Source organism: Oncorhynchus tshawytscha, linkage group LG22, assembly GCF_018296145.1.
Source record: "Oncorhynchus tshawytscha isolate Ot180627B linkage group LG22, Otsh_v2.0, whole genome shotgun sequence".
In the NCBI taxonomy this organism is placed as follows: Eukaryota; Metazoa; Chordata; class Actinopteri; order Salmoniformes; family Salmonidae; genus Oncorhynchus; species Oncorhynchus tshawytscha.
In genome coordinates, this window is record NC_056450.1 from 39,983,673 (window position 1) to 40,010,674 (window position 27,002).

The 27,002-nt window shown below is 42.1% G+C and overlaps 1 protein-coding gene and 1 pseudogene across 3 annotated transcripts; both read right to left on the reverse strand.

The window, feature by feature from the left end:
- Window positions 1-3,651: 3,651 nt before the first annotated feature.
- LOC121840481 lies at window positions 3,652-8,291 on the reverse strand (annotated as a pseudogene).
- An 11,513-nt stretch (window positions 8,292-19,804) lies between these two features.
- On the reverse strand, window positions 19,805-25,317 carry LOC121840476 (aerolysin-like protein). 3 transcript variants are annotated; one of them, XM_042304242.1, is made up of 3 exons: window positions 25,278-25,317; window positions 21,516-22,027; window positions 19,805-20,608 (listed from the first exon to the last, which is right to left on the reverse strand). In XM_042304242.1, exons 1-3 carry the CDS (start codon window positions 25,300-25,302, stop codon window positions 20,159-20,161), a joined length of 987 nt encoding a protein of 328 aa, XP_042160176.1. In that variant the 5' UTR covers window positions 25,303-25,317; the 3' UTR covers window positions 19,805-20,158. The 3 variants fall into 3 exon arrangements, with proteins under 3 accessions (XP_042160176.1, XP_042160178.1, XP_042160177.1); XM_042304244.1 differs by lacking the exon at window positions 25,278-25,317 and adding an exon at window positions 24,891-25,035; XM_042304243.1 differs by lacking the exon at window positions 25,278-25,317 and adding an exon at window positions 24,887-25,032.
- Between the last annotated feature and the right edge of the window lie 1,685 nt (window positions 25,318-27,002).

Consider the following 27,002-nt stretch of genomic DNA (forward strand, 5'->3'; position numbering starts at 1 on the left):
GCACTACTTTGCTTTAGCTTGGCCAGGTCGCAGTTGCACTTGTTCTCAACTGGCCTACCTACTAAATAAAGGTGAAAAAAAGAAGCAGTTGATTACAGGCAGCATCCGCACTGAGCTAAAGGCTAGAGCTTCCGCTTTCAAGGAGCGGGACTCTAACCCGGAAGCTTATATGAAATGTCGCTATGCCCTCAGACAAACCATCAAACAGGCACAGTCATAACAGGACTAAGATTGCATCGTACTACACCGGCTCCGATGCTCGTCAGATGTGTCAGGGCTTGCAAACCATTACAAACTACAACGGGAATCACAACCGAGAGCTGCCCAGTGACACGTGCCTACCAGACGAGCCAGTTCATCAGCGCATGAGTGCACCAGCTGTTCCGGAAGACTGTGTGATCACGCTATCCACAGCCAAGGTGAGGAAGACCTTTAAACAAGTCAACATTCACAAGGCCACAGGGCCAGACGGATTACCAGGAAGTGTACTGCAAGCATGCACTGACGAATTGGCAAGTGTCTTCACTGACATTTTCAAGCTCTCCCTGTCCGAGTCTGTAATACCAACATGTGTTAAGCAGACCCCCATAGTGCCTGTGCCCTAGAACACTAAGGTAACCTTCCTAAATGACCACCGACCGGCAGCACTCACATCTGTAGCCATGAAGTGCTTTGAGGGTAGTGCGAACGGCCCATACATCACTGGGGTCAAGCTTCCTGCCTTCCAGGACCTCTATACCAGGTGGTGTCAGGAAGATCCTAAAAATGGTCAAAGACTCCAGCCAATCTAGTCATAGACTGTTCTCTCTGCTACCGGAGCGCCAAGTCTAGGTCCAAGAGGCTTCTAAACAGCTTCTACCCCCAAGCCAAAAGACTCCTGAACATCTAATCAAATGGCTATCCTTGACTATTTTGCTCTGACATGTACTGTCAGCTGTGGGACCTTATATAGACAGGTGTGTGCCTTTCCAAATCATGTCCAATCAATTGAATTTGCCACATGTGGACTCCAATCAAGTTGTAGAATATCTCAAGGATGATACATGGAAACAGGATGCACCTGAACTCAATTTCGACATTCATAGCAAAGGGTCTGAATACTCATATAAATCAGGTATTTCAGTTTTTATTTTTAATACATTTGCAAACTATTCAAAAATACTGTTTTCGCTTTGTCATTACGGGGTTTGTAGAATGATGAGGAAATAAACTATTTAATACATTTTAAAATGAGGCTGTGCAATAATATTTGAAGATAAATACACAACGCAGAGGACTTGAGGTCAACAGGGAATTAAGGATCAATGGAAATAGTTGTTTCACAACGTTGACATCAGCAAAACACTCACCCACACGATGCCATATGCGTGGTCTGTGGTTGTGAGTCTGGTTGGACGTAATGACAAATTCTCTAAAACGACATTGGAGGCAGCTTATGGTAGAGAAATTAACATTACATTCCCTGGCAACAGCTCTGGATTATTCAGCATGTCAATTTCACTCTCCCTCAACTTGCGACATCTGTGGCATTGTGTTCTGTGACAAAACTGCACATTTTATAGTGGCCTTTCATTGTCCCCGGCACAATGTGCACCTGTGTAATGATCATGCTGTTTAATCAGCTTATTGATGTGCTGCACCTGTCAGTTAGACAGATTATCTTGTCAAAGGAAAAATGCTCACTAACAGAGATGTAAACAAATGTGTGCCAAAAAATCTGAGAGAAATGTGTTATTTGTGCATATTGATGTTTATGGGATGTTTTATTTCAGGTCATGAAACATGGGACCAACACTTCACATGGTGATTTATATTATTGTTCAGTGTATTCCCCAGGTGCTGCAGTGGGACCAACACTTTACATGGTGATATATATTATTGTTCAGTGTATTCCCCCAGGTGCTGCAGTGTCAGAACGTCATTTTACTCATCCCAATAGTTGCACATTTGGATGTGTTGAGTGATTATTGCATATTAATTTAAACAGTATTTCACTTCATTTAGATAGTCCTGATGCATATCTATTGAGTGATTATTGCATGTTAATTTAAACAGTATTTCACTACATTTAGATAGTCCTGATGCATTTCTATTGAGTGATTATTGCGTGTTAATTTAAACAGTTTTTCACTACATTTAGATAGTCCTGATGCATATCTATTGAGTGATTATTGCGTGTTAATTTAAACAGTATTTCACTACATTTAGATAGTCCTGATGCATATCTATTGAGTGATTATTGCGTGTTAATTTAAACAGTTTTTCACTACATTTAGATAGTCCTGATGCATATCTACAGAGTTACTAGAGTTAGTAAATGCACTGAACATGCTCATCGGTTGATACATAGTTGAATGTAAAGTAAATACTCTGTAAGCTCATCTTGTGTTTTACTTGGATAGCCCCAAGTCATACTTTATTTTATTTAACCTTTGTTTAACTAGGCAAGTCAGTTAAGAACACATTCTTATTTACAATGACAGTCTAGGAACAGTGGGTTAACTGCCTTGTTCACGGGCAGATTGACAGATTTTTACCTGGTCAGCTCGGGGATTTGATCTTGCAACCTTTCAGTTACTGGCCCAACGTTCTAACCACAAGGCTACCTGCCGCCAGATAGTTACTCAAATACGCTCTTAAATTGTAACTGATATGCAGCTGAGATGCTGCACAATTTATAGTACAAAATGTAATATTTAAACTTATTTTGGGGAAGGGGGATTGGGGCAAGTGTTTAAATTGTGCAGAATTTAGCAACCATAATAAGAGTCTGTTAGCAGCAGTTGTGAAGTGCAAGTGTGTGTGTGTGTGTGTGTGTGTGTGTGTGACTGCATGTGTGCTAACAAACACAATGGATGATTCTGATATTAAATAATAGATGAATCATGCTAAACAATTTGATTAGAAAGAGAACAACACAACGTAATGATAATTAAAATATTTGTGAATTGCATTAATATTATATCAAATGGAAGTTTGATAAACTTATAAACTTGACTGGGGACATGGTTAAATAAAAGACAAATGGTATATTATTCATGAAATTAAGCTATGGTTACATAACATCGGTTTTTATGGTACATTTGGGTCTAACCATATATTAAAACATTTTGCATTGAATGTTGTTCAATAATTCACACAAAATTATCGGTCAAAAGTTTTAGAACACCTACTCATTCAAGTGTTTTAGAACACCTACTCATTCAAGTGTTTTAGAACACCTACTCATTTTGACAATTTTCTACATTGTAGAATAATAGTGAAGCCACCAACACTGTGAAAAATCACATACAGAATCATATGGTTGAGGTCAGGTGATTGTGGAGGCCAGGTCATCTGATGCAACACTCCATCACTCTCCTTCTTGGTGAAATAGTCAATTTAACTTTTAAGAAGGCACACCTGTTAATTGAAATGCATTCCAGGTGACTACCTCATGAAGCTGGTTGAGAGAATGCCAAGAGTGTGCAAAGTTGTCAATAAGGCAAAGGTTGGCTATTTGAAGAAATCTATTTTGATTTGTTTAACACCTTTTGGGTTACTACATGATTCCATATGTGTTAGTTCATAGTATATGTCTTCACTATTATTCTGCAATGTAGAAAAATGTCAAAATAAAGAAAAACCCTTGAATGAGTAGGTGTTCTAAAACTTTTGACCGGTAGTGTGTGTGGTAACATGTCATGTCAAAGGCACCGTATTGTAGGAATGACCCACCTGTTGTTATACCCTCTGCTGAGACAGAAAGAAAGAGCTGAGTCAGCTGGGTTCAATAATAATCACTCAAAGATGATCATAGAAACAGAAAAGGCACACAAATAATTAGTTAATTCAATCACTGTACTTATTATCTCTCCTTTGTGGATACCCTCGCTGAAGTGTAAGTAACACCAGTGTAGATGCCGTTGGATGGGAAGACCAGCTGACTGCCGTTCATGCAGGTGACTTTCACTTTGGCCTCGTAGCAAGGTCGATATTTGCTCTCCCCACTGTGATCTCAACATCCATGGTATTCCCTGGCGGGATCTTCAGGTTGATGGTATCCGATTCTGTTATGGTCTCTGTCTTCTGCAGGCTGGTGGATTGCTCCACTCCCACAGTCAAGCTGAACCCTGATGTCACCTCGACCAGATCCGGGATCCCTGCTTTGACCGACACACTCAAGGTGGATTCTATCTTGTTGCTGACAGACCAGGAGGAAGTCTTGGTCAGTGTCTTGCTGTATGTAATGGACTCTTCTTGAACCAATGAGGTGTCGTTGTGGTGAGACAGGGATTTCACATATTCTGGGGTCACCTAAAATCAACACACACACACAGACACAAGATACAAATTGTTCAGACAAGACAAAGAAAATTTAAGAGCTAATCATCAGTGAGGAACTTATCCATTGATTTTTAGAAAGCCAACAATAATAACTAATGTGTCTGTATGTGTGTCTGACTGTCCTAGAAATGAGATGCCTGATGAATGTCGACCCCCATTGTTACGGTTTTCTAGGTGTGGTGAAGGAGAGTCGGACCAAACTGCAGCATGTCGATTGCGATCCATGTTTATTTAAACAAACGTAAACACGACTAAACACGAACACTACAAAAACAATAAACGAAACGAAAACCGAAAACAGCCTATACTTGTGTCAACTAACATCAAACAAGGACATCAGGACAAATAGGACAATCACCCACGACAAACTCAAAGAATATGGCTGCCTAAATATGGTTCCCAATCAGAGACAACGATAAGCACCTGCCTCTGATTGAGAACCACTCCAGACAGCCATAGACTTTGCTAGATAACCCACTAAGCTACAATCCCAATACCACCACACCAAAACCCCAAGACAAACACACCACAATTACAAAAACCCCATGCCACACCCTGGCCTGACCAAATACATAAAGATAAACACAAAATACTTTGACCAGGGCGTGACAGAACCCCCCTAAGGTGCGGACTCCCGAACGCACCTCAAAACAATAGGGAGGGTCCGGGTGGGCGTCTGTCCATGGTGGCGGCTCCGGCGCGGGACGTGGACCCCACTCAGTTAATGTCTTAGTCCCCTCTCCTTTCGTCCCTAGATAGTACACCCTCGCCGCCGACCATGGCCTAGTAGTCCTCACCCAGAACCCCACTGGACTGAGGAGCAGATCGGGACTGAAGGACAGCTCGGGACTGAGGCAGCTCGGGACTGAGGGGAAGCTCGGGAGTGAGAGAAAGCTCAGGAGTGAGAGGAAGCTCAGGAGTGAGAGGAAGCTCAGGAGTGAGAGGAAGCTCAGGAGTGAGAGGAAGCTCAGGAGTGAGAGGAAGCTCAGGCAGGTAGATAGATCTACCAGATCCTGGCTGGCTGGTGGTTTCAGCAGATCCTGGCTGACTGGCAGATCCTGGCTGACTGGCAGATCCTGGCTGACTGGCAGATCTGGAAGAGTCTGGTTGACTGGCAGATCTGGAAGAGTCTGGTTGACTGGCGGATCTGGAAGAGTCTGGTTGACTGGCGGATCTGGAAGAGTCTGGTTGACTGGCGGATCTGGAAGAGTCTGGTTGACTGGCGGATCTGGAAGAGTCTGGTTGACTGGCGGATCTGGAAGAGTCTGGCTGAGTCTGGCGCTGGGCAGACTGGCGACGCTGGGCAGACTGGCGGTGCTGGGCAGACTGGGGGCACTGGCGGCGCTGGGCAGACTGGCGGCACTGGCGGCGCTGGGCAGACTGGCTGCACTGGCGGCGCTGGGCAGACTGGCAGCGCTGGGCAGACTGGTGGCTCCTTGCAGACTGACAGCTCCTTGCAGACTGACAGCTCCTTGCAGACTGGCAGCTCCTTGCAGACTGGCAGCTCTGGCTGCTTCATGTAGACTGACAGCTCTGGCTGCTCCTTGTAGACTGGCAGCTCCATGCAGACTGGCAGCTCTGGCTGCTCCATGCAGACTGACAGCTCTGGCTGCTCCATGCAGACTGACAGCTCTGGCTGCTTCATGCAGACTGACAGCTCTGGCTGCACCATGTAGACTGACAGCTCTGGCTGCTCCATGCAGACTGACAGCTCTGGCTGCTCCATGCAGACTGACAGCTCTGGCTGCTCCATGCAGACTGACAGCTCTGGCTGCTCCATGCAGACTGACAGCTCTGGCTGCTCCATGCAGACTGACAGCTCTGGCTGCTTCATGCAGACTGACATCTCTGGCTGCTCCATGCAGACTGACAGCTCTGGCTGCTCCATGTAGACTGACAGCTCTGGCTGCTCCATGCAGACTGACAGCTCTGGCTGCTCCATGCAGACTGACAGCTCTGGCTGCTCCATGCGGACTGACAGCTCTGGCTGCTCCATGCAGGCTGGCAGCTCTGGCTTCTCCATGCAGGCTGGCAGCTCTGGCTGCGCTGAACAGGCGGGAGACTCCGGCAGCGCAGGAGAGGAGAAAGGCTCTGGCTGCGCAAAACAGGCGGGAGGCTCCGGCAGCGCTGTAGAGGAGAAAAGCGCTGGCTGCGCTGAACAGGCGAGGCGCACTGAAGGCCTGGTGCGTGGTGCTGGAACTGGTGGTACTGGATCGAGGACACGCACAGGAAGCCTGGTGCGGGGAGCTGCTACCGGAGGACTGGAGTGTGGAGGTGGCACAGAATGGGCTAGACCGTGAAGGCGTACTGGAGATCTTGAGAGCAGTGTTGGCACAGGACGTGCAAGGCTAGGGATGTGCACAGGAGGCCTGGTGCGTGAGGCTGGCACCAACTTCACCAGCCGACTAACACGCACCTCAGGACGAGTATGGAGCGCTAACCCAGGTGCCATCAAATCCCCAACACGTTCCGTCGGGCGAATTCCATGCAAAAAGCACCAACACAGCAACTCCCTCATTTCTCTCTCCTCCAATTTCCCCATTAACTCCTTCACAGTCTCTGTTTCGCTCACCTCCAACACCGGCTCTGGTTCTGGTCTCCTCCTTGGCTCCTCACAATAAACAGGGAGAGTTGGTTCAGGTCAGACTCCTGACTCTGCCACACTCTCCCTGAGCCCCCCACCAAGACATTTTTGGGGCTGATTCTCAGGCTTCCATCCGCTACGCCGTGCTGCCTCCTCATATCTGCGCCTCTCAGCTTTCGCCGCCTCCAGTTCTTCCTTGGGGCGGCAATATTCTCCAGGCTGAGCCCAGGGTCCTTTACCGTCCAGTTCTTCCTCCCATGTCCATTTCTCCAGGTGATGCAGCCTCTTCCACTGCAGCTGCTGCTGCTCCTGCTGCTGCTGCCTGTTAACACGCTGCTTGGTCCGTTGGTGGTGGGTGATTCTGTTACGGTTTTCTAGGTGTGGTGAAGGAGAGTCGGACCAAACTGCAGCGTGTCGATTGCGATCCATGTTTATTTAAACAAACGTAAACACGACTAAACACGAACACTACAAAAACAATAAATAAAACGAAAACCGAAAACAGCCTATACTTGTGTCAACTAACATCAAACAAGGACATCAGGACAAATAGGACAATCACCCACGACAAACTCAAAGAATATGGCTGCCTAAATATGGTTCCCAATCAGAGACAACGATAAGCACCTGCCTCTGATTGAGAACCACTCCAGACAGCCATAGACTTTGCTAGATAACCCACTAAGCTACAATCCCAATACCACCACCAAAACCCCAAGACAAACACACCACAATTACAAAAACCCCATGCCACACCCTGGCCTGACCAAATACATAAAGATAAACACAAAATACTTTGACCAGGGCGTGACTCCCATATTGGATTACATGTTTTAAAGTGGACAGCCCCCTTAATGTTAGAGCATCGGTAGAGTTTTCCTGAGCTGTCTACACACACCTGGGGTTTGAAGAGGGACAGGGTGGGATACTTCATGTCAGTCAGCACGGACGACTTGATGGTGTTGATGAAGAGAAAGCCCATGCAGTCAATGTCTGAGCCATACCCTCCCTGCAGCCCCAGGCAGATTCCAGACCCCACATCTATGGTGTACTCAGTCTTCAGTCCCCAGCTGGTCATTTTTTCAAAGAACTCCCGGTTCTCACTCGTCGTGAACTTGATGGCACCCAGACGTGTGCCTGCGCCGTTACCCCACAGAGACAGCTTGGTGATGCGCTCGCCAAGGTTGAACTCAAACTCATTGAAAGTGTTTGCATCTCCAAAAGTTGCTACTTTCCCGTCGGTCAGCTCCGCACGCACGGCTTTCACCTGCCAGCCTTCCACCGCCACTCCAATCTTCTTGAGGGTGGCACCGTTGTTCATGCCATGGAATTCAAATGGACTGCCTCCTTGACCACCTATTAGTTTCAGTGTGGTTGCCATGTTGAGGGTGTGTGGATCAGCAGGGCTAGCTAGAGAAACCTGTGTTTAGTTACTCACCTGAACACATATTACACAGGATCAGCAGGGCTAGCTAGAGAAACCTGTGTTTAGTTACTCACCTGAACACATATTACACAGGATCAGCAGGGCTAGCTAGAGAAACCTGTGTTTAGTTACTCACCTGAACACATATTACACAGGATCAGCAGGGCAGGTCAACGTCCACCATGTGAAAACAAAAACAATATTAGGCCAAGGTGAACAATGTGAATACAAAACATTATGTCATATAAACTGATGAACTACAAATGATGACCAGTAAGTCAACTGTTTCATCATTTAGGTACCATTTGTTCCCTGAAATGGGCAGTTCATTAGTCATAAAATCAACCTTAGTTATAAAATATTTTTCACTTAGCAAGATGAGTTGGTTAAGTTTTTTTTAAATTAACATACAACGCCTCAGTTTCAAAAGATGGATGTAGATTCTCTCGTTTAAGTAAGCTTTCATGTTATAGCCTCATTAGGTCATTTTTTTTTTTTACAATTTGGTGAAGTTGTATTCATACATTTTCAGCTATCAGTATGTAAAATGTATGTAAAATGTTTCTGAGAGAAGACCCAGCTTCATTGACTATCACTCTGAGAAGAATCATTCCAGCCAACATGTCCCTTCTGGGGATGTACCTGACTAATGTGCACAGTAATTAGATTTAAACAGATAAATATACATGATGCAGAAGTTGGAGACAGATAACTGTTTGTTTGTTGGTAACATGCCTGTTCATGCATTCACTTTATATTATAGATAATACAGTTGGTAAAGTGACTGAACAAAGCCTGTTTTTTGTCGAGATAGCACCAGTCACCAACTTTGAAAATCGACAACCTTCCAGCTACCTTGATGGACTATTGCCAGCAAAGTCTGATTTCTACAGACTTACCTACTGCAGCTTTAACAGAGCAAAATTGCTCACATGAAGTACTTCCTCTCTCATTTCACCTTTCCCTGCAGTTCAATAATTTGGAACATGACATTTCTATACTCAATGCTAGATGTGTTAATCATTGTATTCAAGATGAAGAGACAGCTTGATGTAAAGCACTACACTTAACAGTCTACTCACCTCACATTAAACATCATACTAACATCATACTTTTGAATTCAAAACAGAACAATAGGAGGCTAAAGTCAACCATGTAAAAACAAGGCAACAGTAAACATATCGTCCCCATGAATGATGCACTACCCCCTCTTGTGGCAATTGACATATCGCGGGTGACCAACAAATTGCAGTTAATTACCATATCTTCTGTCTTGGGCCAATTAGTGTCATTTTGTAAATGCCAAATTTGTATGGTAAGACTAATCATTAACCGAAGCTTTGTCAAAATCTTACCAGTGCTGTCTGAGATATCATGTGTTACTAATTTACCAACAAACTTACGAACGGACAGACTGATCTGTAGTCCCCTCCCCAATTTCATCGTAGGGGACAACAAACCCATACCATGCTTGTTTAACTAGACTTTATAACTGATTAAAGCAACTGTTTCAGAATGTAGGAAGCATTTGTTCCCTGAAAGTTTTGTTCATTTGTTGGTCAAAATAAAAACATACTCTCAAATATTTCCTCATATAGCAAGATTAGTTCTTTAGAGACATTGTGTACTTACATAGAATGGTATGCAGGCCTCAGTGTTAAGGATGACTATAGAAGATCTTGATGAAAGAAAACTGAATGGTCTGATTCAATATGCAAAAACTTATTTTAGAGTCAAGACTCTGAGTGAAGTTCAAAGTTGAAACAGCGGAATATGTGTCTCTGGAGTGGAGAAGCACTCTTTCATATAGCAGCAAACCCCCCACACCCATACAAAGATGTACGTCAGACTTACACAGAACCTTTCACCCTGAATAAACATTGTATTGTGCTTATCATGACAGATGTGTTTGGTGGACATTCCACACCAGGGACACCTGAAGTTATTATTAAATTAATCATTCTTTATTGTCACTTAACTGGAGAAGTTAGAACAAACACGTACAAAGTACAAGTCTGCCACAAGCTCCGCCAGGGCGGTCACTTCAGTTCTCTTATATGTTAATACACAACAACAAAAAACAACATAGGCATGGTACAGTGGGTTGGTTCCTGCAGGTAACTGGCTGTTATATCACACTCCCAATCACAGCCAGATGTGATGCAGCTTGGATTCAAACCAGGGATTGCAGTGACATCTCTTTGCACTGATATGCACAGGGGGAGTCAGGTAGCCTGGTCCAGGGGCAGGGAGAAGGTCATACACAGGGGGAGTCAGGTAGCCTGGTCCAGAGGCAGGGAGAAGGTCATACACAAGGGAGGCAGGTAGCCTGGTCCAGGGGCAGGGAGAAGGTCGTACACAGAAAGTCCAAAGGAAATAGTACAGGCAGGGAAAAGGCTAGTAACGTAGTCCGGGAGGTCAGCCAGTAGGTAGATAACAGGGAATCCGATAGGCAAAAGTACAGTCAGGGAATAGGCAAAAGGCATCATTAGTGAGGCAGGAAATACTATCCTACACGGGAGGAGTAAATTACGGGAAAACCAGCAATCTGAAGGACGTGTCACAAAACAAACAATACCTCACAGTGATGTGGTGCAAAGAACTGATCTAAATAGTGTATGATAATGATACAGGTGTGTGAACAGGTGATTCGATTTCAGGTGTTAGGGATCTGGAAGTGTGCTGCGTTCAGGGGGATCTACGTGTTTGAGGGTGTGAGTTGGAAGCAGACGTTACAATATGAAGGCTAATGTTAAGAGGGGACCCTAATCACGTTGAGATGGAAGGTGTCGCGTGTACCCCAGCAGTCAGGAAGCAGGTGCAGAAGGTGAGTTTAATAATGAGAGAATGCAGATAAACAAAACATGTGAAGCGTACTGAACGTGAAAAAAACCCACTGATACTGCCTGATGACTGAGGCTACTGAGGGCTAAAGGAAGGGAAGGTAATCAAGGTGTGCGTAATGATGGTTTCCAGGACCGGTGGTTAGTTGAGTGGTGACGTTGAGCACTGGAGAGGGGGAGTAGGAGTGATAGAGACATTTAACGGGGTAGAGAAATGTAGCCAAATTGGGCTAGGAGTGAGTAAAACGTTCCATACTCATTGTACTCAGAAATACTCATACGTACTCATACTATGATAAATTACTGTAGCCCTCTCCATGATAGCCTACATACTGTTTTACCACCCCACTCCACCTGTTGGATCAACATAGGGAGAGCCGGCCCGAAATTAACACAAGGCCAAAGTAATACTCAATTTGATCAGATAACACAGAATCTAGAATGACTTAAGGGAGAATATAGTAGATTGCACGGGCCAAAATAGCATGATTGATGGATGACGCGTCTAATGGATGATTGATGTGGTTGATGTATTTTTGCTGACCTCTTAATGATATTTTTAGCTTTCCTGTGACATTGGGTGCTATAGGTGTCCTGGAGGGCAGGTAGTTTGTCCCCGGTGATGCGTTGTGCACACCGCACAACCTTCTGGAGAGCCTGGCGGTTGAGGGCGGTGCAATTGCTGTACCAGGCGGTGATACAGCCCGACAGGTTGCTCTGCATTGTGTATCTGTAAAAGTTTGTGAGTGTTTGAGATGACAAGCTAACATTTCTTCAGCCTCCAGAGGTTGAAGAGGAGCTGTTGCGCCTTGTTCACCATGCTGTCCCATGCTGTTTCCTGAAGTAAACTTGATGATTGAGTTGGAAGCGTGCATGGCCACGCAGTCATGGGTAAACAGGGAGTACAGGAGAGGGCTGAGAATGCACCCTTGTGGGGCCCCAGTGTTGAGGATCAGCGGGGTGGAGATGTTGTTTCCTACCTTCACCACCTGGGGGCGGCCAGTCAAAGTCCAGGACCCAGTTGCACAGGGGCGGTATCGAGACCCAGGGTCTCGAGCTTAATGACGAGTTTGGAGGGTACTATGGTGTTAAATGCTGAGCTGTAGTCAATGAACAGCATTCTTACATAGGTGTTACTCTTGCCCAGATGGGATAGGGCTGTGTGCAGTGTGATGGCGATTGCATCGCCTGTGGATATATTGGGGCGGTAGGCAAATTGGAGTGGGTCTAGGGTATCAGGTAGGGTGGAGGTGATGTGATCCTTGACTAGTCTCTCAAAGCAATTCATGATGACAGAAGTGAGTGCAATGGGGTGATAGTCATTTAGTTCAGTTACCTTAGCTTTCTTGGGGACAGGAACAATGGTGGCCATCTTGAAGCATGTGGGGACAACAGACTGGGACAGGGATTAATTGGATATGTCCTTAAACACACAAGCCAGCTATTCTGCGCATGCTCTGAGGACGTGGCTAGGGATGTCGTCTGGGCCGGCTACCTTGCGACGGTTAACACGTGTAAATGTTTTTCTCAAGTTGGCCACGGAGAAGGACATCCCACAGGCTTTGTTATTGTCCTCAAAGCGAGCAAAGAAATTGTTTAATTTATCTGGGAGCAAGAAGTCGATGTCTGCGGCGGGGTTGGTTTTCTTTTTGTAATCTGTGATTGACTAGACCCTGCCACATACATCACATATTTGAGCTGTTGAATTGCGACTCCACTTTGTCTCTATACTGATTCTTTGCTTGTTTGATTTCCTTGCGGAAGGAATAGCTGTTTCAGTTTCTGTTTCAGTTTCTGTCTATAGGCTGGGAGCAACAAAATGGAGTCATGGTCAGATTTGCCAAAAGGAGGGCTTTGTATGCATCGAGGAAGTTTGTGTCGCAATGATCCAGAATGCTGCCAGCTCGTGTCGTATATTCAATATACTGATAGAATTTAAGGAGTAATGTTTCCATGAAACAGAGAATGTTACAATCTCTGATGTCTCTCTAGAAGGCAACTTGTGCTCTAATTTCGTCCACCTTGTTATCTAGAGATTGGACATTGGCGAGTAATATGCTTGCAAGCAGTGGATGGTGTGCTCGCCTTCTGAGTCTGACCAGTAGGCCGCTCCGTCTGCCTCTCCTGTGGCGACCACGTTGTTTTGGGTCGGCCTCTCCGGGATAAGATCACGTCCAGGGTGGAGGTTCCGAACAAAGGATCCACTTCGGGAAAGATGTATTCCTGGTTGTAATGATGGTAAGTTGACATCACTTTGATATCTAATAGTTCTTCCCAGCTGTATGTAAAAACATTTGACATTTTCTGGGATAACAATGTAAGAAATAATACATAAAAAACTAATAACTGCAAAGTTTTCTAAGGACCTGAAGCGAGGCGACCATCTCTGTCAGCGCCATCACTATGAACCATCACTGAGAATGAAGGATGCGGCCATCCAAAAAACAAGACATCGAACAAGGTGTCGACTCACTTGTACAGTCTCGATGTACACTCAGTGAACTCCAACCACACACTCACACATACTATACTGACACTCCAACACACACAGACACACATATATTCACATTCCTTCAAACTCTTCACATACGCTGCTGCTACTCTTTGTTTATTATCTATTCATAGTCACTTTACCCCTACCTACATATACATATTACCTCAATTACCTCGACTAACCCGTACTCCTGCACATTGACTCGGTACCAGTGCCCGTGCCCCTTGTATATAGCCTCGTTATTGTTATGTTTCCATTTGTTTATTTAGCTAATTTGTCTTACTTTTTTAAAACTCTGCTTACTCATAAGTAAGCATTTCACAGTAAGGTATACTACACCTGCTGTATTCAACGCATGTGACAAATACTATTTTATTTTATTTGAACGTCAAGAGAACATCCTGTCATGACACCTTTAGAGTTAAGCCAGGTGGACACTACACAACTTTCAAAATCAGAACATTGCTGAGCCGTCACATTAAACAACTATCTTTCCTGTCGTTAAAAAAATCATTACATCAAAACCACTAAATTGTACAACCTGTCCTGTTTTCTTTGTAACAAGTTCTGTTTGTCAATCCCAAAACATTCTGCCTGAAATACAGGTAATAAAAACGAATACAAAATGGTGTCCTCCATTCCACAGAAATCACAGTTAGATTCAATATTCAGCGTGAACCTTTCCAAAACATGTTTCACAGGATACATTCTATGTAACATTTTAAATGAAACTTCCTTTACAGATACAAAATCGTTAGGAATTTTCCATGCTTTCACCCATTGTATGTCACCATAGATATTCGACCCAAAAAAATCTTGCAGAGGGAAATGTAGCATCACAAACAATATTCCTAATTTTTTTATTCGTACATGTATCTTTGAGCATGTTAATATTGCTAATTAATATATTTTAATGTAACAGTTGCATATTCTTTCGGGGTTATTGGAATTCTAAACTTATCAAGAAATTCCCCATTTGAGAGTAGATATCCATCCACATTCAGTATCTGACCAAGCAAAATAATGTTATTCTTAAACCAGTTACCAAATTATATGAGACTTATTTTTAAATCGTTTATCTTTGTTATTCCATAGAAATAATATGTAAAGGGAACAATTGTTCATACGCTAACATCAAAGCTAAATGTGGCTGCTTATGGAATTTTGCAAATTTTACTTGGATTTTATCAACATTAAATTACACCGAAGCAGAAATTCTAAACCTCCAACAGAGTCAAATAAATACATTCCAAATACTGTTCTGGTTCATAATATACTTCAGAATCCAATTTATTTTAAAAAGTATTATTTAGAGTATTGAAATCTAAAACCTCAAGATCTCCTTGTTCTTGGGTATTACTGAGAATATATTTTCATACAGTAGGTCGTGAGGGTCGTTCCTCCAAATAAAATTATAAAGAATCATATCTAAGTCCTTTACAATTTTAGGGGGTAAGTTAACTGATAATGAGACATAAACCGATCCTGATAACCCTTCAGCTTTGGACAATAAAACCCAACCTTACAATTCATTTCTTCTTTGTTTTCTCAATGGGGTTAAAGTTTATTTCACTCCTTTGTTTTTCATCCTTGCATTTGACAATTGATAAGTTACCTGGTCTTTAATTGGGATGTATTTCCTGTAAAACACAGTCCTTGAGTGGAAATAAGACTGACTTATTGATATTCATTTTCAAACCTTAAACCAAAGTCTTCAATACAGAAAACTGCTTTAGAAATCTCATTCCTGTCTCTCAAAAATATGGTGGTATCATCATCCAGTTGACATAGCTTAAATTCCTTGCCAAGTGCAGAAATACCTTGACATTTCTCTATCTTGATATGAAGAGCCATAATTTGAGAAACCAATTAAAATAAAAAATTACAATTTGGGCAGCTCTGGCCTACTAGTGCCACGCCCAAATCTCTGGGATGTCCTGTGAGCTAATTTCGCAGACCTCGTACAACCACTATATAAAGTTTGTACTGTTTTTTTTTAAATGTCACCAAACTCCAAAAAACATATTGCCTTGATCAGAATCTCATGTACTACAGTGTCAAAAGCTTTATAAAAATCAACAAACATAACAAAACTATCATCAAGAAGGAGGTCATTATAGTCAATCATATCTAAGATCAACCTAATGTTATTACTAATGTGTCGACCATGCATAAAGCCAGATTGTTCTTCATCAATTATATGATTTAAGCCTTGTTTCAACCTCTTAGCAAATACAAGGGAAAATAACTTACCACCATTATTCAACAGGCTAATGGGCCTACAGTTGTCTATATCATGACTATCCTTATTAGGTTTGGGAATCAAAGTAATTACACCTTGCTTTAAGGAAGCCGGTAATGCCCCTTTTTCTATAGATTTTTGGAACATTGCAAGAATGAAAGGAATCGATCGATCATTGAATGTTTTGTAGAACTTGCTTGTTAAACCATAATCTCCAGGGGATCTATTGTCCTTAAGGCTTTTAATACAATATTTAATCTCAATTTCGGATAACTCATCATCACAAAAATCTCTGAATTCATTATCTATCTTCTTAGCAATGTTTGCTACATTGTCTAAGAAATCATTCATATTGGAAGTTGACTGGGCTGATGTATACAGATTCTGATAAAAAACTGGGCAACATTCTGAGAGATGACTTTTGTATTTTCATTGGGAGTATTATTGATCAGTAACTTCTTCGATATAGGGGCGCTCTTTTAATTTTTGGATAAAAACGTTCGTTTTAAACAAGATATTTTGTCATGAAAAGATGCTCGACTATGCATATAATTGACAGCTTTGGAAAGAAAACACTCTGACGTTTCCAAAACTGCAAAGATATTATCTGTGAGTGCCACAGAACTGACGCTACAGGTGAAACCAAGATTAAATTTCAAACAGGAAATGCCCCAGATTTTGAAGGCGCTGTGTTCCAATGTCTCCTTATGTGTCAGTGCCAATTTCCCTGCCATAAAAAAAAAATAAAAAAAAACTTGGCTCACACAAATAATACTCTTTCCTCACAAAATGAAACGTTTACCAGTTTCAAATAAAAATCAGTCCTGCGACACTCACTTGGCAAATCCAGTAACCATCAAGCTAGGCGTCAGCGTGAATTTCCCTTCAATTAACAAATGCCTTGACTTCTGCCAAAAATGCACTTTCCTCCTCCTTCCTTCCTTACCTTTCAATCATCAGCCACAGATGATTCTGAGCTTCTTTATCAAAAGCTGTCAGGTCCTCCTTGAACCTCAAGTTGTTCTTATAATAGTAATTTTTCTTTGCACTTTTCCATGTCAGATCCCTCGCTGTCCTGGAGATGAATGCCATGATCACTGGTCTCAGGTGGCTGGTTGTTCTTCCCCTCTCTCAGCCTACCCAGTCGGTGCACCACATCCATAGAACCAATATTCTGCTCGTCCTCCGGGACTAGTGCCCTGCAAATGTCCTTCACTTTTGCTTTGTTTTCTCGTCAAATCTTTCTGCGATTCCGTCAATTCGAAGAGTCCATCTTCGACTGTATCGGTCAGTCTCGTTAACATTTGACTCCATTTTCAGTGAGTTTCTTCTCCTGCTTTGCAACCTGAGTATTCCATGTTGCGTTCTGCTGCTTCAGAGTATTTACTTCTTCAACATTGAAATCAATCACTTTCTTCAGGTTAACGATGCAGACAGTGTTCTTTTACACCAAGTCCATGATGTCATCTGCTCTCTCTTTGATTTTAGCCCCCAGACCACATTCATCCCCCTTTTCTACACTGCAAGCATATGAATGATTTCAAGCAATGCCTCTTTTCTCCTTGGTGGTCTTAACATCCATTATCTCAGCAACAGTTTGGTTATGTCCTGACTCCATGCTGCTATCTATGAAGATGCTAGCTAGCTAATGTTAGCTAAACATGCTGAAACTCTTCAATAGCGAGCTAGCTTATTCATTGGACATGATCAAAAAATGTTTTTCAATGGCTTGATTAATTACAAAACTATTCAAAATAGCTACATTGTATGGCTAAATATAATTTTTTTGTTGCAACTGCAGCCTAAAATTATAAACTTTCTGAGAAAACCCTAAAATTGTTCCTCAGCTAGAAATTCTACAACCTCTCATGCCGCCATCTTGAATTCCCCCGTAGTAATCACTGTTACTCTAGTCTACACATTTTGGGGGATGCGTAACAATGTCATTTTTTCTTTATCTGTCAAGCACTCTTTGGCTACCGCTGATCACGTTCTCAAAACTTGTCGTTGCCTTGCTCACATTTAACGAGAGTCGGTGAAAGTCGAACCCCGAGTAGGCAACGACATGGGGATTTTGTCTACAATCTCAAAAACTTGGCTGGGACAGCTAAATCATGTCCAAAAATGTCTAGTGTACACCCAGCATTAAACTTGAAGAGAACATCTTGACCGGATGTACAGTGACTTCAGAAAGTTTCCACAACCCATAACATTTTCCACATTTTGTTATGTTATTGCCTGAATTTAAAATAGATCAAATTGAGATGTGTTACTAATCAATACACAATACCCCATCATGTCAAAGTGGAATTTTGTTTGTAGAACATTTCAGATTTGAATAGAAAATTAAAAGCTGAAATGTCTTGAGTCAATAATTATTCAACCCCTTTGCTATGCCAAGCCTAATTATGTTCAGGAGTAAAAATGTGCTAAACACCTTAGCATTTACTCATTCAACCTTTTTAGGCTAGGGGGCAGTATTTTCACATCCGGATGTAAAGCATGCCCAAAGTAAACTGCCTGCTACTCAGGCCCAGAAGCTAGGATACGGATATTATTAGTATATTTGGATAGCAAACACTCAGAAGATTCTAAAATTGTTTGAATAATATCTGTGAGTATAACAGAACTGATTTGGCAAGCGAAACCCCGAGCACAATCCATCCAGGGAAAATGTTTTTGAGCTCAATCTGTTTCCAACAGTTTTTAGCAATCCTTTTTTAATAGAAATATGCTTGCAGTTCCTATGGCTTCCACTAGATGTCAACAGTCTTTAAAAATTGGTTGATGTTTTTCCTTTGAGAAATGAAGTTGTAGCCCTGCTATTTCCATGTGTCACTCCAGGTGCCCTCTAATGTTTTGGTGCGCGCGACCTGGAACGTGCTTCACTTTGTTTTCAGCCGTTATTGAGCACAGTATTTCACGTCTGAAATTTGATCGATTATTTACGTTTTAGGATACATCAATTTGGATTAGGAACGTTGTTTGAAATGTTTGGACCAAGTTTACAGGTAACTTATTAGATACTTTGTAGGCTTGTTGGGTGTTTTGGAACCGGTGTTATTCTGAATCAAACGCTTCGAATAAATGGACAATTTGGGGATTTCAGATAGCTAGCTTACAGTTAGGTTTACTAGTTTGATTACACAGTACGTTTGAACTTGTTCAAAATACAGCCGTTTTGCCATGGCACTGAGTATTGCAATGCCGTGACCCGGATTCGGACCTGGGTTGCTGCAGCCACAACGCAGAGTACTAACCACTGTAAACAACAGTGGAAGTCTCAAGGTTTTGCTCGCCTGAGGTAGAGTATCTCACTTGCTTTATCTTGGCCAGGTCGCAATTGTAAATGAGAACTTGTTCTCAACTTTCCTACCTGGTTAAATAAAGGTGAAATACATTTTTTTTAAATCTCATGATTAGCTGTAGACCACACAATTTACCAAGATAATTTTTCATCTATATTCTTCGTAGCTGTCTATTTACCACCACAAACCAATGCTGGCACTAACACCGCACTCAATGAGCTGAATAAGGCCATAAGCAAACAGGAAAATGCTCATCCAGAGGCGGCGCTCCTAGTGGCCGGGGACTTCAATGCAGGATAACTTAAATCCATGTTACCTATTTTCTACCAGCATGTTAAATATGCAACCAGGGGGAAAAAAGATATCTGTGCGTGTGTGAGTGACTGCATGTGTGCTAACAAACACATTAGATCATTCTTATATTAAATAATAAATAAATCATGTAAAACAATTTGTAAGAAAGTCAACAAGTCAATGTAATGATCATTAAAATATTGGAATATGTCTGGATTTTGTGAATAGTATATCCAATGGAAGTTGAATAAACTGGGAATATGGAGAAAGATTACTGACACACAAGATGGTTTAATATACAAATGGTTTAATATTCATGAAATTAAGATATCGTTACTTAACATTGTTTTTTATGGTAAATGGGCATCTAACCATATAAGAAAACATTTTTTAGTGAATGTTGTTCAATAAATCACACAAAACATGTGTTAAAATGTCATTGTACACAACAGGCAACAGATTGTAGGAATGATCCACCTGTTGTTATAACCTCTGCTGAGACAGAAATAAAGAGCTGAGTCAACATTGTTCAATTAGAATTACTCAAAGAAGATCATAATAACAGAAAAGGCACACAAAGATTTAGTAATGGTGTCACATTCTATCACTGTGCATACTATTCATGATGTCATGCACTTGTCTCATCTCTCCTTTGTGGATACCCTCGCTGAAGTGTAAGTCACACCGGTGTAGATGCCATTGGATGGGAAGACCAGCTGACTGCCGTTCATGCAGGTGACTTTCACTGTGGCTCTGTAGTCGAGGTCTATATTTGCTTTCCCCACTGTGATCTCAACATCCATGGTCTTCCCTGGAGGGATCTTCAGGCTGATGGTATCCGATTCTGTTATGGTCTCTGTCTTCTGCAGGCTGGTGGATTGCTGCACTCCCACGGTCAAGCTGAACCCTGATGACACCTCGACCAGATCTGGGATCCCTGCTTTGACCGACACATTCAAGGTGGATTCTATCTTGTTGGTGACGGACCAGGAGGAAGTCTTGGTCAGGGTCTTGCTGTATGTAATGGACTCTTCTTGAACCAATGAGGTGTCATTGTGGTGAGAAACGGATTTCACATATTCTGGGGTCACCTATAATCAACACACACACAAAGATACAAATTGTTCAGGAAAGAAGAAGACAATTTAAGAACTAATCATCAGTGTTACGTTCCCCAGTTTCTGTGTTGTGGTTATGTTGTATGTTTGAGTTTCAGGATGGCTTCCTAAAATTCCCCCAAGCAGCTGATTGGTCGGCCCATTGCTATTTGGAGCTGACCCCGCCCTCTCGTCAGAGGATACAGCTGTCTGTAATTACAGACTCCTTCTCCAGCTATATAAGCCAGTGTTCTGTTGCTTAGAAAGAGATGATTTGTATGCCCTGTGTTGGTCAATATGATGCAGTTTTTTTGATTATTGACATTGTTTGTGTTGTTCTGTTTCATTTGTTCCCAAGAGGCCTGCGGGCATACATAAACTGTTGTATTCACTGTCTATGCACACTAGGTAAGACCAGGGTGGACCACCCCTGTATTTTGGTTAGCGCACCAAGTGGTGCTAAGTTAGGTTAGTGGGTAGGCAGGTAAGGTAGGAGAGGGGCTTTGATATTTACTTTCTTTGCTTTGGTTCCGTTCAGTCCCTTTTTCCCCAAAATTACCGTGTGACGGAATAAATCCCCAGTAAACGGTAAATTCTCTGCCTTTGTCATCCTTACTTGCACCTACAGTCTCTATACCTCTTTGAGTCCACGGGGAGTTGTGTTGTAGCATGGTTTTGCATTCCCTCTCCTAGAGGCGTACGTAACAATCAGTGAGGTACTGATCAATTGATTTTTAGACAGCCAAAAATAATATTTCATGTGTCTGTATGTGTGTGTGACTGTGCTAGAAATGAGATGCCTGATGAATGTCGACCCCCATATTGGATTATATGTTTTAAAGTGGACAGCCCCCTTAATGTGAGAGCGTCGGTAGAGTTTTCCTGAGCCGTCTACACACACCTGGGGTTTGAAGAGGGACAGGGTGGGATACTCCATGTCGGTCAGCACGGACGACTTGATGGTGTTGATGAAGAGGAAGCCCATGCAGTCGATGTCCGAGCCAGACCTACCCTCCAGTCCCAGGCAGATTCCGGACCCCACATCTATGGTGTACTCAGTCTTCAGTGGCCAGCTGGTCATTTTTTCAAAGAACTCCCGGTTCTTACTCGTCTTGAACTTGATGGCACCTAGACGTGTGCCGGCGCCGTTACCCCACAGTGACAGCTTGGTGATGCGCTCGCCGAGGTCGAACTCAAACTCACTGAAAGTGTGTGAATTCCCAAAGGTCTCAACGCGCCCGTCGGTAAGCTCCGCCCGCACAGCTTTGACCTGCCAGCCTTCCACCGCCACTCCAATCTTCTTGAGGGTGGCACCGTTGTTCATGCCGTGGAATTCAAATGAACTGCCTCCTCCACCACCGATCAAATGCAGTGTGGTTGCCATGTTGAGAGTTTGAGTGTGCGTCACGTAACCTGAAATACACATTTGTACAGATTATTTTAAGAAAACTGATTCAGACATTCAAAGATCTGATTCAGACATTCAAAGCATCAAAAGGAAATTAAAGAACAAGAAAAAACGATCAAACAATAACCATGGGATATAATGACTCGTGGTAGGAACTAGAGGTCGAGCAACATATCAGTCTAGGGCAGGGCTCTCCAACCCTGTTCCTGGAGAGCTACCCTCCTGTAGGTTTTTCTCGCCAGCCCCAGTTGTAACTAACCTGATTCAGTGTATCAACCAGTTAGTTGATTGGAATGAAAAAATACAGGACGGTCGCTCTGGTCTAGGGTGACCAAATCGCTCCACAGTCCTCAGGTCACTGAGACTGACGCATTTTTAAATTGCTCCTAACTCCTCCTTGTCCTCCACTCTCCTCTGACTTTTACATCTCTATTCCTCCGGAATCTATCACACCCATTCCTTCCTCCTCAGCTAGGAACCTCAGAGTGACCACGGAGTCCCTCTCTCACCTCCTGCTGTTTCTCCTGATTAACTTGGTGACTTGTGTAATGATTTATATAAACATATTGTTGTATAAGTGAGCATGTCTCTATGCACTTACACAATTATTTCATATGTTGCTATAATTATGAATAATCATGAATAATCACATTTTATAGATGCTACATTCAGAATATGATAACCTGAATATGATAACCTGTGAATGTTACAGATGTTACAGTACATCAGAATATGATTTCCTGCCCTGTAATGAGTATGAATGTAATAATGCTCATCAGAATATGAGGTGTTTATGCTGCTGAAATTCACCTCTCCAAAAATAAGTTGCTGCTTTGAAATATCTGAAAGAATAAAGATTGAAATGAATGAATATAGAACAATATTCTTTCGGACAGAGGCTGCACTATTCACAGGTATGTATTAATGTATTATAATATAGGACAATATAATTTAAGACGGGCTAAAGTATTCACAGGTATGCATTAATATATTTTAACAGAACAATATTCTTTAAGAAGGCTGCAGTATTCACAGGTATGTATTAATATATTATAATATAGTACAATATTCTTTAAGACAGGCTTTAGTATTTACAGGTATGTATTAATATATTATGACACTGTCTAATATAGAACAGGGTCTGTTAACTTTATCAAGTGTCTGTCCAATTAAAACTAACACTCAGGTTTAGTCAAGTTGTTACGGTTGCCGTATGAAGAAGTTGTGGACCAAAGCGCAGCGTGGTACGTGTTCATGATGTTTTATTTACTGAAACACCGAAATGCAAAATAAGAACATGAATAAAAAAAAAAAAAAAACAGTCCTGTAAGGTGCAGAAAACACTAAACAGAAAATAAACACCCACAACCAAAATGGGGAAAACAGGCTACCTAAGTATGATTCTCAATCAGAGACAACGAACGACACCTGCCTCTGATTGAGAACCATACTAGGCCAAACACATAGAAATATAACATAGAAAAAAGATAGACTACCCACCCCAACTCACACCCTGACCAACCGCTTGTTCCATGAAATGTGCAGTTAATTAGTAATAAAATCAACATTAGTTCAACATTTTTTTTTCACTTACCACGATGAATTGTTTTAGATTTGTTTTTACTAACGTGCAACGCTTATACAGGCCTCAGATTCAAAGATGGAAATAGAGTCACTAATTTCAGTAAGCTTTCATTTTAAAGCTGCATTAGGCCAGATTTATTTTTAAATTTGGTGAAATTGTCATAGCACATTGTCAGCTATCAGTATGTAAAATGTATGTATGTATCTAAGATCCTGCTTCTTTGACTGCCCCTCGCCCTGCATTCACTCTGAAATTGTTCCAGCCAATCGTGTCCCTAGTAGGGATGTACCTAATGTGTTTGTTTGTTGGTAACATGCCTGTTTATGCATTCAATTTATGTTCAGGACAATGAAGTTGGTAAAGTTTCCATAGATAGCAACAGTCACCTACGTTGAAAATTTCAGAACTCAATGCTAGATGTGTCAATCAGTGTATTCAAGGTTAAGAGACAGCTTGATGTAAAGCACTACACTCAACAGTCTACTCACCTCACATTAAACAGCATACTAACATAATACTTTTGAATTCAAAACAGTACAATAGGAGGCCAAAGTCAACCATGTAAAAACAAGGCAACAGTAAACATGTCGTCCCCCACGAATGATGCAGTACCCCCTTATTTATTTCACGATAGCGCCGGAGGGAAGGGCAGCCGTCTTATCGGTTTTCAAAACACCATGCTATTTTGTTTCTTTTTACATTATGCTTCTGCTATTATGTTATTCTCATCTTACTTTTACATTTTTTTGTATTTTTTTCTTAATAACTGCAATGTTGGTTAAGGGCTCGTAAGTAAGAAACTGTAAGGTCTACAACTGTTGTATTCGGCGCAATTGACAAATAACATTTGATTTGGGCGAGTTGAGATATTGCGTATGACTAACACATTTCAGTCAATTGCCATAGCTCCCGCCTTGGGCCAATCAGTGTAATTTTGTAAACGTTGGATCTCTATGGCAATAAGGATCATTCACCCAAGTTTTGTCAAAATCAGCCCAGTGCTCTCAGAGATCTTGTTTTACTAACGTACAAAGAGACATAACAACGGACGGACAGAGACAGATCCGTAGTCCCCTCCCAAATGTCATTGTGGGGGACAACAAACCCATACCATGTTTGTTCAGATAGACTTTATAACTGATTAAGAATCTGTTTCAGAATTTAGAAAACATTTGTTGCCTGAAATGATTTGTAAATTAGTTGGCCAAAATAGAAATGTATAGCTCTCAAACATTCCTCATATAGCAAGAATAGTTATGTAGGGACATTGTGCACTTACGTACAGTGATATGCAGTCCTCAGCGTTAAGGATGACTATACAAGATCTTGATGGAGGAAAACTGATAGGTTCCGAGATTTCGAGTGAAGATCAATTGTTTAACATTAAAGATGCATCAGCGGAATATGTGTCTCTGGAGTGGAGAAGCACTCTCTTATATAGCAGCAAAACTCCCCTCATGCAAATAAAGTGTGTGTCAGTAGTTTTCTATTGAAATTGACACAAACCCTTTGACCCTGATTAAGACATTGTATTGTGCTAATCTTGACAAATGTGTATCAACAGTTTCAACCACTCTTAGTGCTACTTCCTCTTCTTGATATTTGAGCCAGAGAGCATATCGGTGGTTTCCAGTCACTGACAAAAGAAATTCACTAATATGCAACATCACCTTTCTCTGTAGTTTTGTTCGTCATAACATCCTATAAGTTTAAAGTCTATGTGGTGGAAAATGTCTAATACTGAAGACATAGCAGTGAATTGTACAAGCTGTATGCATCCTCTGTTCTGTTTATCATGGTTCATGCAGGTGACTGGGTAAATACACAAAGGGACACAGTCATAACTTCCCCTCAGACCAATTGGTAGAATGCCCAGTATATGTTCTGGAATTTAAGATATGAGACCTTGCTCAATTTATTTGGGAACTGAGCCCTCATGATAACAGCCAGTCGCATGCAAACATCAACCCAAAAATCATGCCTACATAAAAAATAAAAAAATAAGAAGTTTTACTTTTCCCCTTCAGAGCTTCAGTAGACCTATACCAAGTTGTGTGAACCTCTCCGTACATTAAACAAATTATGATCGCTTCACAGAGTCCTTAGTGGTAAATTTCCACTCCAATTTTGGCGTCACAAACTTATGGTTGATTTATCCGTGGTCCAACAGCGAAGGTCTGGCTTGGAACACCAGAGGTTAAAACAAACACGTGCAAAACAAGTCTGCCACAAGTTCCACCCAGGCGGTCCCTTCAGTTCTCTTATTTATTTTATTTCACCTTTATTTAACCAGGTAGACTAGTTGAGAACAAGTTCTCATTTACAACTGCAACCTGGCCAAGATAAGTACTGCTACACAAAAAAAAACAGACATGGGCATGGTTCATAGGGTTGGTTCCTTTGTGGAAGCATTTAGGGAAATGTTCAATCACAATGATAATAGGTCAGTCCAGGTGTGCGTAATGATGGGGAATAGGTCTCCATAATATTGGCTACCAGGACCAGTGGTTAGTAGACCGGCGACATCGAGCACTGAAGAGGGGGAGCGGGAGTAGGCGTGATAGAGGAACATTTCAGTGAAGAGAAATGCAGCCAAATTGGAATGGGAGTGAGGAAAACATCCCATACTCATAAATACTCAAACTGTGATAAATCACTGTAGTCTGCTCCATGATAGCCCACACACAGTTCAACACCCCACAAAACCTGTTGGATCAATGTAGGGGAGAGCTGGGCCAAGAGTAACAAGGTGAAAGTCACACTCCATTCAATCAGATAACACAACATCTAGAATGACTTAACCACCTCTTTAATGACCTCCTGACTTCAGAATTATTCATCCTCCTTGAGTCTTTCCACATTTTGTTGTTACTGCCCAAACAGGGCTGAAAACACTGACCAACCCAAAACACAGGGCGGAAAACACTGACCAACCCAAAACACAGAGTGGAAAACACTGACCAACCCCAAACACAGGGCTGAAAACACTGACCAACCCGAAACACAGGGGGAAACACTGACCAACCCAAAACACAGGGGGGAAACACTGACCAACCCAAAACACAGGGCGGAAAACACTGACCAACCCAAAACACAGGGCGGAAAACACTGACCAACCCAAAACACAGGGAGGAAAACACTGACCAACCCAAAACACAGGGCGGAAAAGACTGACCAACCCAAAACACAGGGCTGAAAACACTGACCAACCCCAAACACAGGGCTGAAAACACTGACCAACCCCAAACACAGGTTAACACGGTCCGGAGCACAAAACCACATCCAACACTAAACGTGAACACAAAATAATCCCGCACAAACTAGAGCGGACCTAACAAGCTTAAATAGACTAGAAAATCAAGAAAACACAAATAGGAACAAATGCAACTAATAAG